Raw genomic sequence first — 12,847 nt, forward strand, 5'->3', positions numbered from 1 at the left:
GAAAATGTTTTGGAATTAATGAAATGTTTTGGAAAAGTTTTGAATATCGAATATAACGTTGTTTTGGGTATTGTTATACACATACAGATGTTCAGATAAGCCATATCCAGATACAGTGTTGGGTCTCTGATCCACTTGGATTGGGGAACCTCACGATGGGGCATGACAGTGAATCACTCTGTTTCTCACAACAATTTATAGACATGTGCACTAAGTCAAAATTTTAATCCAGATACATGTCAAGTTGCCTTGACATCTATCTATAAGATAGAAAAAAGGGGCGTGGTGACTTGAAAAGTTACGGAAAAGTTCAGAAAATCTATTAGTAAAAATGTGTAGTAACCTCAATTTTACACTATATTTAAATAAATACCAGCCATAGACATGGACACAGAAGAGCCACAGCATAACATTAGTATTCACTTTGTCCATTTTGTCAACAAGCGTGGACACTTGTTTTGTTCTGTGCCCCGGTTTGCTAAATGAGCTAACAAACCAACTGAGGAGAAGTGCACTCTCTCAATAAACTCATTTAGCCATTTAGCTCGACAGCTGTAAGACTTGTCAATGCCTGTTAGTTTAGACACTAAATGATTTTGCTGTTTTCTTCAATGCTGCTAACAAAACACAGTCTACTGCCTGATTAGTTTGTAAGCTCGACTTACTAGAACAAGTCTGCTCACAATGTGCATCGACCAGCCCCCTTAAGGGCTAAAAACTTTATATATATGTTTGTCCACAGTTTTTCTGACTTTTAATGATAAAAACAAATAATAAAAACCAAAATTGGCAGCAAAAAAGAACAACATTTGTATTTTCAGTGTAACTTTTAGCATCATGTATCATGCTCCCTCAGTGCCCTGCTTTAACTGGGCAGGCCAAAGGCAAAAACATTGCCGACAACGCCGCGGCTTGGCTAGCTCCCCTAACCCTGAACTCTGACAAGGTCCCCACAAAAAGCTGGCACCAGAAAGGAGGTGTCCCCATACTGTCTACACAGTTCAGCTCACAAGGCAACACACATCACAGCGGCCCGCACATCCAAACTATCTGCAGACAATCTGCAGTGACAACAGAGTGAGTATTGTGCATCATAGCTACCAGAAGTGGGAGGCGTCGACTTCTTCTTGGCTGAATTCATCAGAGTGTAACCGAAATAAACACAATGCAGCCACTGGAATCATCTCAGGTTCAGTAGACACAGGCCAGTGTTTGTTTTTGTTTTAGATTATACTGTGTGTGCTATGTGTTAGTATAAATAGAACAGTAGAGAAACCTACCGCGCTGACTAGAAAAAGCACATTTAGACTATTAGGTTTGTATTAATTTTATCAGTCTTCGAGTGCTCTATTGGTGCTGCTTTCTTGTTATGTAAGAGCGCATTTGCTGAACCAGGAATAGATTACGCCTACTCTGCTGAAGTGTAGCCCAGGTGAAGTGAGAAGCACCACTACAAGCTTTTTATAAAATCCTACATCAGGCAACATGTCTACTGCTGTACAGATAGAGCCAACCAACTCACACGTACTTGGAGGCTCTACTGTGAGATGTCTTTCTGCTTCTTGTAATAAATGTGAACCTCTGTGTTGTTTTCAGATCGGCTACTGGAATGAGTACGAAAAATTTGTATATATAATGGATCAGCAGGTCACCAACGAGTCCTCTTCTGTGGAAAACCGAACAATTGTGGTCACTACTATTATGGTACACTCTCAAGCAGGTTTTAAATGTTTCACCTTAAGATTTCTGCCACTCAAGGTCAAGGTGTCCATTGTTGCAATCTGTCCTGGGAGGGTAGAATTATTTTGTTTTGAGTTGCTTTCCATCCACTCACTACATGTTGAAACAGTCGATTCACAAAGAGTGTTTCAACTGTATCCGTGTGGGTGCCAAAGCATTTTGGTTTTTTTATATTACGGTGGGCTGTTGTAGTAGTGACGTCACAATAACGGCTTTGGTAACGATAACGATATAAAGATAGACACCATCGTATTCACATTCAGTGCATACGTAAGTAAACATGTTTCCCTCTCATTAAGTAATCCGTCAGTGGCGGCGGGGTAAATCAGCTGTGTCTCGCCGGAGACATGAAATGATCTGCGCGCAAGGAGGACATAAACAGCCAAAGGCGGCAACCTTTGGCTGTTTATCTCTTTGTTCAAATTTTCTTTGGCACTGAATTTAAATTATAGGCATCTCTACAACCAGTGCTCCCAGTATACCAGGCTCAGGGTTAGACACAGTGCTAGTTAGAATAGTTCCAGACAGATACCACAGGTTAGTAATCATCAGCCATTTTTAAATGTAAGATAAGGTGCGCCTTATCTTACATTTAAAACCACGGCCTCTCGCTCCTTCTGACTTTGCCTATTATGTTTTCATCTTAGACAAATTCAGAATGTAATAGTCATACATTCTCATTTCAATCTGTCATTATCCTCATGACCAGGCAGGAAGTACAACAGTGAGGAAGTGAGTGAGGAAGGGAAAACAGAAGAGTAGTGTCACTGCATTATTTTCTCACTGCCAGGCATGCCTTTGATTTGAATAGAGACAACTATTATTTTAGATACATCACAGTCATGTCATTAACGTCATGTTGCTTTTCTTACATCCCATGACTTTATAGTAAAACACCATATTTAATGAAAGGCCATCCTATTATTATGGGGTGCGACTCTTTCATTTTGTTTTTTGTAACATTGTACACAACTGCAGAATGAGAGAGAAGGTAAAGGCGGATGAGTTTTAACAACAATGGAGTAACATTGATGTGAAAGCATCACGTAACAGTCTCCTCTAAAGATGACTTTTAAAGGGGACCTATCATGCTTTTTCACATTTTGTGTCCTATTTATAGTGTTTCAATGAAGCACGTCCATAATCAACGTGGACAAAGTTTCAAATAATGAGATCAACGTATGTAAAACTACCTAATCCCTGTAAGCAAAACCCTCAAGTTGCTGACCGTTCTGGATACAATACTTACTTTTTTGTACTGTGGCTACAGTGTGTCATTGTGTCAAGTCATTTTGGAACGGATTTCTTTATGTGGTCATCCGCTTAAGGCACGCTACTGCAAGTGTTTACATCACATAGCCTGCACTTCTACATGTAGCTGCACACTAACGTCAAAGAAATTTGGAAACTTGGTTGTTGATGTTTCTAACCAGTTTTGGATAATGTTCCTGTTGGAACAAATCTGGTTGTGTTAAAAAGCTTTTATTTGTGATTTCTCACAGTAAAGTAAAAGTACACTGCTAACGATCATGTAGCTACATGCTAACATTAGGGAAACATGTTATCTCTGTTGCTGATGTTGTAAATTTCTCCCCTGATTTTGGATCGTTTTCTTGCTGGAACGTGCTTGGTTGTGTTTATAACTATTTATGGTAATTTTTAACAGTAGAGGGTAGTAGTACTTTCTCCATTACAGCAATTTCCCCAGCTGCAAGTATTCTGCTAACGTACATGTTGCCAATGCAATCTTGGTTGCTGATGTTGTTCATTTCTCTATGATTGCGGATCATATTCCTGCTGGAATTTGTTTAGAAGCTTTTATATGTGATTTTTAATGGTAAAAAAGTGCTGCTAGTCTCTGTTAGAGCCATTCCATGGCTGCAAGGACATTGCTAATGTACATGTAGCTACATGCTATCATAGTTAAACATGTAATCTTGGTTGCTGATGTCATAAATGTCTCACAGATTGTGTCCCAGATTTTGGATTATATTCCTGCTAGAGAATGTCTAGTTGTTTTTAGAAGCTATTGTTGGTGATTTTTCATAAAACGTGCCTTTAATTTCTGTTACTGTCAGTCCTTGGCTGCAGTTACATGCATAAATGCCAAAATATGGAAGACCTGCAACTGGTATCCAATCCCAGCAGATTTGGCTTTTTTGGGAGGGAGGCTTAAATTGACAGGCCCAAAACAGACAGAGGGTCAATACAAGTTTTATAGCACTGTGAGTTTGATGTAAATGATGTGTTTTTGACCATTAAAGCATGTAAACATAGTAGATACCTTATATACAAGTATAGAACTGAAATTAAGCTTAATAGGTCCCCTTTAATGATAGTCAAAGAACCTCTGAAAAACATATTAATGCCATATGACAAGAATAAATCGCCATTGCTGAATATACTCAAGTTGACATTAGTTTGTCGAAAAGAGGTTTGATGGCAAGCATGTTACTAATTTTAATGAAGTCCAAGCAAAGAGGTGATGTGGAACAGTCAAATGATATAATCAAGGCAACAAGCAGATTATTTTATTGTCACAATAGTAATAAATTGTAAGAATGAGTATGACTTTTTATGTGGTCATACAGCTACTCTTCTTTGCACTTGATATTTGTTTGATGAGTGAATTAATCTCCATGTTTTTGATGTGTCTCTCTGCTGTCACTGACGTTTACTTCATGAACTGGAAAAGTGCTCCATTCAGCTTGTCCTGCTCCTTGTGCCACGCTGATGCAAAGCACATGCAACCCCCTGCCTTTTACCCATTTCCAAAGATTTAGTTTGCAGATGAGGTTAGCATGAGGGAGCCCTGACATCCCGCTTTGCCTCCTTTATATGTGTTAGATGCTTTGCTCCTCCCACTGGCCTCGTTGGCCTCTTTACTCCAGCAGCAGCCCGCTTTTTTAGTCTGTTGAGCCCCCCAGTAACATGCCTGTAACTGATACTGTATAGATCCTTTTAACCTCTGCTCTTTTTGTCTTTTGGTGTCCCCCACGTGTGTGTTTGTCACCCCAGCATGTGTGCATGCTACAGTACCAGTCACGGCCTTGTGTGACCCTTGAGGTCCGGCCACTGTGGATGTGTTTGTTTCTTCACAGTGAACTCAAAATTATGTCTAATTAACAGGAAGCTCCGTATGTGATGTACAAGAAAAACTATATGCAGATGGATGGAAATGACAGATATGAAGGCTACTGTGTCGATTTAGCTTCTGAAATTGCAAAACATGTGGGGATAAAATATAAGCTGTCAGTAGTGCCGGATGGGAAGTACGGAGCCAGAGATCCAGAGACCAAGACGTGGAACGGGATGGTTGGTGAACTAGTTTATGGGGTAAGTGTCAGTCCGCCTGTGTCGCCCATAAGGGGGAGGGGGTTATATCATTTATCATTTCCCGCAACTTAAAGTGGTAATCTCGAAGATTTCAAACCTAGTTGGTTTGGCAACACTGGTTGTTACTGGTTGTAAAAACAAATGTGGTTTTCTGGTCACAGAGCTCAGGGGGGCAGCAAAACACACTATTATCGTTTTAATAAAGAAGAATTAATCAGGCAGTAACTGGACTTTCTCCATTATTCTGTGAGCGACCATGATCTAATTTATACTGCACATGCCATGTTTCTGCAGAGAGAGTAGGTTACCTTGGTAAGTTGGAGATGTGCAGTCTGTTACTTGCAGCTCTTCACCTAACACGCAGACATACCAGGCCGACCGATGAAATAGAAGACTGCAGAGTTGGTGAATGAAACCACTCCGATTGGCAGTTTAGCTCAGTGCACAAGGAAAAAAAATGGAAGAAAATGCCAGAAGGCAAACAAACAGCTTAAGTCAAGTGTGTGTGAGATGTGAGATTAGAAGTAGCTTGTTATAATAAATAGGATTATAATATTTTAGCCATTGAGCAGAATAGGTTCATAACTGTTTGTGTTATTGTGCATTAGCACCCTGTAAATACCATTTTTTCCTTCAACATCAAGTTGTTAAGGTGCTAATTGGCTAACTAGCGTCTTGAATACGTCCTGTAAGTCTCCTGGTTTCCTTTGTTTGAATGACGAATACAGAATACCGCTGCCTGCAAGTTTTCCTGTCACACAGTCCCAGAATATACGTGCTTGCTGGATGCTGGCTTTCATGTTTAATCTCTCGGCGCCACAATCTGCATTTATTGCCAGTAGTTTTCTGAAGTCAGTTTTGGGTGTCTGGAATTTAATAGCGAACTGTGTCTGTCATGTCTTGTTGCTGTAAATGACCATTGTCTTGTCAAGTGCTATGTTCCCTGAAGAACACATTGTGTTTCCTGTGACTCCTTTATGATAAAGGTCACCTTGTATTTCACAAGTTACATACTTTTAATGTGAAGCTGCAGCTGTAGGAAATATTCACATTACATTAGCAGTAACATAATGCAGCATTTTTTCTCTGAATGTCCCTCTTGACACCTTGTTCATAATACCGCAAATATATTAATATTACAATACTTACTTTTTTTAGTGGGCCACAGACTCAATCACCATTGAGACAGACAGACTTTTAATTAGATGAAAATCTTCGAGATTACTACTTTAACCCTTTGATTTTTTCAGATGACTTTTAAGCATAGTAAATGCATTGAAAAATCCTCCACATCTGAACATATGAGAGGTTTTAAAAAAACCCACTTGGCCTATTTCTAGTCAATGTAAAATATATCCATGCATATTATCCTGTAAAGTATTATCTTGATTAATTTCAGTCATGCAAAAACACACCCGATGTAAAACATCGTTGTTTAATATGTTATACTTTTAATGGGAACTGAGTGGGTTTTTGAAAGCCTTTCGTCAAGTGTAAAATCAGCTAGACTGGTTTTGTCATGCGTCTCGTGGCTCACTCGCTCTTGAACTGGCTTTAACAAGATGATTTGCATCTTTTATGAACCTCAGCTGCTGAATGAATAATGTTTAAAAATATATATAACAGCGCCGACTGGAATCTTAGAAGAAATCTGCGTGCAAACACTGCTTCAGTGCAGATTTTTTCAATTTTACACCTGTAGTTTCTGCTGTTATGGCTGTTTCACAGGGCACTCTGCACTCCTGTAGCCCTTCCATTATTGATAGCTTAGATAGAAAGAGATCATAACAAGTAAAATGGCCATGAGAAGGCCTCTGCTATATTTATAACATCCAGAATAGTGGCCACTTTTGGCTGAGACCCTCCTAACTTTTTGTGTGTTAAGTATTTCCATATTTTGATGTTTAGTCACCGCAGTGAGATACTAATTGAAAAGCATGTCAGGCGATTGCAGAGGATCTGATGAAGGTGAATTTTACAGGCTGATTCACATTTCATGGACTGCTTACATAAGCTCCTCCACCTCTGTCTTCCAACCCTCTGCTTGATTCATGGAGGAGATTTGGATCGAGACAAAGACATTAGCCAATACAAATGCTGAGTGACTCATTTTCAAATGGCAGATATCCCTCTCACAGGCATTATCATGGGTCTATTCAGTAAGCTGTCGCATTTCACCGTGTCCAATCTCTTTACTCCATGAATCCCCTTTAAGGCTGAGTGCCTGGGCATATATATGAGATTATAAGACAGTGTGACTTATATATAGTCATGGTTATTGGTTTGACTTTATTGATATTTCCTTCATTAAATCAACTTGTAACACTTTGGTTGGTTGTTTGTTATGTGAGACTAACTCCCAGTGTGCCTGTTCCCATTTTCACAGAGAGCGGACATAGCCGTGGCTCCTCTAACTATAACGTTGGTACGGGAAGAAGTGATAGACTTCTCGAAGCCCTTTATGAGCTTGGGCATCTCCATTATGATTAAGAAGCCTCAAAAGTCCAAACCTGGGGTGTTTTCCTTCCTGGACCCACTGGCCTATGAGATTTGGATGTGTATAGTTTTTGCCTATATTGGCGTGAGTGTGGTGCTCTTCCTGGTGAGCCGTTTCAGCCCGTACGAGTGGCATCTGGACGAGAATGATGAGGCCAAAGACCCTCAGAGCCCCCCAGACCCTCCAAACGACTTTGGGATTTTTAATAGCCTGTGGTTCTCCCTGGGCGCCTTCATGCAGCAAGGATGCGATATCTCACCAAGGTTGGTTGTTGCATTCACTTTCCACCATCCCTCAGTTGTCCTCGTCATCTCTCTGCGTTTTATAGTCCCATACATACATCTCCTTCCTGCCATGGTGCATATAGGTTATTTTGAGCTTTGCTGTCTACCTGAACCTCATGCTTCACTTCACTGCACTCTCCTCCCATTTCTTTCTCTAAACAAACCTTTGTTTTGAAGCTGCATTCTGGCAGTGATGCTTTGCATCCACAAAATAACTTATATCCACCATGCTGAGGGCTGTAAAATGCACAGGGGTCATTACATCTCATTCCAAGTAACCTGCTTGAATTTCTCATGACTCTTGGAGGGCTACCGTGTTTTTGCTGCATGTCCCATTTTACGGTCATCTCATTGGTGCATATAATTCATTTTGTAGGAAAAAGAACATCATCAGCACCATAACTGCTTTCCTAATGCCATCTATTCATCTCTTTACTCATCACTGTTGTGTGATGCCCCTGACCTCATCTTCAAGGATTCTCGCCTCTGTCATCCTTCTCTTCTGGGACTTTGGGAGATTTTAGAAGCTGGTTGAAGACCAAAGATAGATTTTCACAGACTTAAATTAGTATGACATTGGATTTATGGATGATGTGGAAAAAAGTGGGCTTTTTATGGTGGGATATTTAGCATTGATTCAGGTTTTATTCTTTGTCAGGACACAGTAATAACAGCTCTTTAATAATTAGTATTCATTAAGAAGTAACATCTAAAGGATAGGGGCAAAATATGTGCAAGTAAATAATAGTCTAATAACCTACCGTGTAGCTTCTGAACAAATAGCACCGTGCAAGGCTGAAAAATTAACCCAGTGCCAAAGTGCCAAAAACTGTGAATCCTTGATTGGCCACTGGAGGCTGGCTCTAAAACAGAGCACATCCCCACAGGCTCTTATGTAAAATGCCTCCACACTCTTGTCTAAACATGGTCACTCTTGACTCCATTGGCTACGTCAATTATTTATACAGTCTATGCTTCTGAATATGCTTCTGACTCCCAGCTGCTCAGTGGGATGTCGGCCTGGTAAATTGTCCCATTAGCGGATTTAGATGGATGATTTCTTTATCTGACAGTTAGTTACAAGAGTGTCTTAGTGACATTAAAAGTAGGACTGATTATCAAGGGCACCATGGAAGGCGAGCCCTCGAAAAGCCTGGAATAAAAAGTGCTCCTGCTTGAATTTTGATATTGCTAAGGTATTAGCACGATAACTAAATTGAAATCAGTTGAAGAAACCGTTTGATTGACTGAACTCTTTATAAAATAGTTAATGGAAGCTCTCTGAAGCCCTGCTTACTCCTCAAAGGCGCAAATTGGTTTCCTTAAACTCTGCATTATGATTCGTCTCTAAACGCAGCCAGAGCCAAGTGAGTGACTGTTTATGCTGAGGGAGCACCAATGTACAATTTTGTGTCTATAGCCAAGAAAGCAAATTGACTTTGTCAAAAAAAATGTCAAAAGTAGCATGATGAAGACATGGATCAAGAGAGGAAGGACAAAGGGCCCACAGACTGCTTTTACAAAGGCCCAAAATTTGGTGCTACGCCCCTGGTTAGTTTTGGCTAAATAAACTGTAAGCTGAGGTACCCAGGTATGTTGTTGAGCATAACTCTGGTCAATGCCATGACAAAGCACCGAAGAAACAGCTCCTGCTTCCTTTGCAGAGCTGTGGGTCTGCACAGTTGAATAAATCAGTGTAAAAAAAAATCAATTAGGCAGCAAATTGGCTCTTATTTTAGCTTAAAGGTACATGCAGTTTTTGAATGAAATCTGCTGATTCTATCATTTTGTAAGCAGCACTAAAGGCCCTATAGATCAGCAGTTTCCAGGTCACTATAATCACCAGAGGAAGAAGCGTATTATCTGATTCCTACACTATAATCACACTTACTGTTAATGCATTTTTTTGTGGCCACAACTTTGCCTCTGGCTCAACCATGTTTAGATCAACTAATCTCGAGAATGGTCATTGACCTTTATGTGATTCATTCTGAATAAGTATCCTGATTAAAGGCCATTTACAGATAAGACTTAAATAAAATCTGCATAGAATAACAACCTCTTTGCTGATGGAGTCACAACATAACAGTAGATATTGCTGAAGGACAAACAAAATATTTACAACTCGAAAGCGCCACGAGGAGAGCATATTTTGCACTGAAAATAAACGATGAAAACAATATATTAGGAGAAATCCAGAGCATCTGCAATGCAGTGATGCGGCACAAATGGATCCTCGTTTGAAATGAGAAATGTGAGTTCATCTGAGAGCAGCACATTAAGAGGAATATGTGTGTGATCGTAGAAGTCGAGGATGGCACCAGAGAGAATAGTCAAATTTGAAAAATATGAACCCAGAGTTGCTCTGCCAGGCACAGATTTAAAGTCAGAGCCTTTACGCTGATGTGGAAACTGTGAAGAATTGGTTAAGGACCAGTGGGCAGGATGGGAGTATCTGTGTGACGGAGCAGTTTGGCTCATCGCACCCTGAATTCAAGAGCAGAAAAAGTCTCATGCTGCTTTTACTACAGACTTGTTCTGTCCTCTCTGGTCTAAATTTGTAGTGGAGAGCGTTACATTTCACAACAGATGGAGTAAAACTTCTAACAAATGTCTGCACAAAACATTGGCAGAAACCAACAAGTAGATAAACTTGCTTCTTGAAACGCCAAAAGATGAAAAAAAACCCACCATATAGCAGTACTCTGGCTAACTTTGAGTCAGTGTTGTCGCTGGAATTAACCCAACGAATCTTGGACAGATTCAGTGGCATCGCTTGTCACACGTCTGGCACCCTCCTGCAGGCGGCTGGATTTAGGCTGCTGCTGCTGGGCTGAGCATTTCCTGGGATGGCTGCTCACCTGAATTAGCTCCAAAACTAAATGTGGACACAGTTATATTGAGGTAATGAGGCTTATTATTACTTTCAACAAATTAATCAGCTGTAAAGGCAGCTATATTAAGTTAATGATACTTCGCTTAAATGAATTATGCAAATAGCATGGAGCAGCAGGGACATGTCGGATAATATTGCAGCCCTCATCATTTAATGGGTTAACTGGAGAATTTCTCTAAAAGTGAAACATTCTTTAAATTAAAGAGATAGGTATGAGCTAAACCTCGAGGCTGCCAGAAAATGATCCGTCTCCCCCTCCTTGTGTAGATTTGCTGCTCTCATTGCTCTGTCTGCTCTGTTTCTTGCCCTCAGGTCTCTGTCCGGGCGTATTGTCGGAGGAGTGTGGTGGTTCTTCACCCTCATCATCATCTCCTCCTACACGGCTAACCTGGCTGCCTTCCTCACTGTGGAGAGGATGGTGTCTCCGATCGAGAGCGCCGAGGACCTGGCCAAGCAGACAGAGATCGCCTATGGGACATTAGACTCAGGCTCCACTAAGGAGTTCTTTAGGGTGAGTGTCTCGGCTGGCTGTCATCCATGCTGTCGCCGCACTATATAACGAGAGCTGCTCTTACTTAAAGTTAGCCAAAAGCTCCGAGCTGAATAGTTTCTGGGGCTTTCCTTTGGGTTTTGATTTATTACCTGCAAGGTGATAAATCGAATGAATAATCCATAATAAAATGTCCAGAACTGTGATTTTCCCCCGATGCAGCATTTCCAAAGTACTAATACTACAACGAGACTTGATTAATTCAGTACATCATAAAACAGTGGTACACGCTGTTTTATAAAAAGGAATTACTAAAGGAGTAAACTGCAACAAGAAAATTGCATGCATTTGTTATGTTAAGGCATTACTTAAAGATGGATCGCAGAGATGAGCTCATATTTTTCAAGAGCAGAGCATCGCTCCTTCTTTGACTACCACAAAACCTAATTATGGTGTTAGGTTTACAGGAGGGAACACCTTTTGTCAGCCTGGTTTCACATCCATTTGTTCCCACAGAATGAACTTTGGTTCTCTCCATCAGGATCAAAAGTTATTTCCCAACTTTCTGGCAACAGGAGTAATTAAGCCGTACTCCCTCTTCCAACCATCAGTGGAGTCATAAAGCAAACTTTGATTATTCTCACAGCACCTCCACTAATGTGTAGATTAATTCTTATATCCACTACTTAAACTTGCTGCCAAAGCAAGGTCATAAGGAGCATGAAGGTCTTATAATTAAAAAACAGATAAGGGTGCCATATTCAGGTAACAGACGGTGTAAACCTGCAGGTCTTTTAATTAGTGAATCATTTTGAAACTTATGTGTCCTTATGAAATGAAAAAGCATATTTTCCCCAGTTTAATTCTGTGTCCCTGTATTTGATCATTTATCTTTTGTTATATGCTAAATATTTGTCAAAAAATCAAAATCTCCATCGTTTCTCTCTCTGTAAAACCACATTTTCAAATTCTTGATGACTCATCCTGAATTCAGGGGCATTTACAAAAAACGTATCCAATCATATGAGACTTTATGAAACAACTAACTACATCTGTCATATAAACTGCACTACACAGTTTGTGGGTTGTAGTGGCTAAAACACAATATTGGGCAAAATAGGAAGAGATGTGTGTTATCAGTGGGCAAAACCTTTATTTCATTTATGAAACAATTTGGTGGAGGTCTACTTTATTAATGCCTCCCTCGTCCTCCTCCTGATCTAATGGTGAGGGAGATGTGTGTGGAGCAAACAGTTTGCTGTAAGTCTGTATTGAGAACCCCAGGAATTAGTCCTAAAAACTGGAAAACGGTTAGCATTTCAGCACTCGTGGCTCCCTTGTCTCAAAGTCAGTGGGTTTTTTTGAATGGCTTTTTAGTTAGATGCCTGAAATAAGGTCTGTGGTTAACAATAGTTTAGACTTAGACGTTCATGTTTTATTCTATAAAATAAAATATGTGAGTAAATACTTTGAAGAATGAAGCACTGAAGCTTTTATGTGTCTTATAAAAGGTTTCTAACAAGTGGCTAAATGAGACTATGTCATCACCCCTTCTAGTTACATTACTTCTGGTAATTGCATCAAAGCTTCAAAAATCACATGAA

The 12,847-nt window shown here is 40.1% G+C and overlaps 1 protein-coding gene across 1 annotated transcript in view; it reads left to right on the forward strand.

The window, feature by feature from the left end:
* The window catches only part of gria3a (glutamate receptor, ionotropic, AMPA 3a), an 88,775-nt gene that overhangs the window by 56,670 nt on the left and 19,258 nt on the right, over positions 1 to 12,847 (forward strand). The window contains exons 9-12 of the mRNA XM_042499938.1: positions 1,597 to 1,704; positions 4,870 to 5,076; positions 7,463 to 7,836; positions 11,066 to 11,264. Of these exons, the coding sequence (XP_042355872.1) occupies positions 1,597 to 1,704; positions 4,870 to 5,076; positions 7,463 to 7,836; positions 11,066 to 11,264 (888 nt within the window). The remainder of the gene's footprint in view (positions 1 to 1,596; positions 1,705 to 4,869; positions 5,077 to 7,462; positions 7,837 to 11,065; positions 11,265 to 12,847) is intronic.

Source organism: Plectropomus leopardus, chromosome 13 (assembly GCF_008729295.1).
Source record: "Plectropomus leopardus isolate mb chromosome 13, YSFRI_Pleo_2.0, whole genome shotgun sequence".
Taxonomy (NCBI): domain Eukaryota; kingdom Metazoa; phylum Chordata; class Actinopteri; order Perciformes; family Serranidae; genus Plectropomus; species Plectropomus leopardus.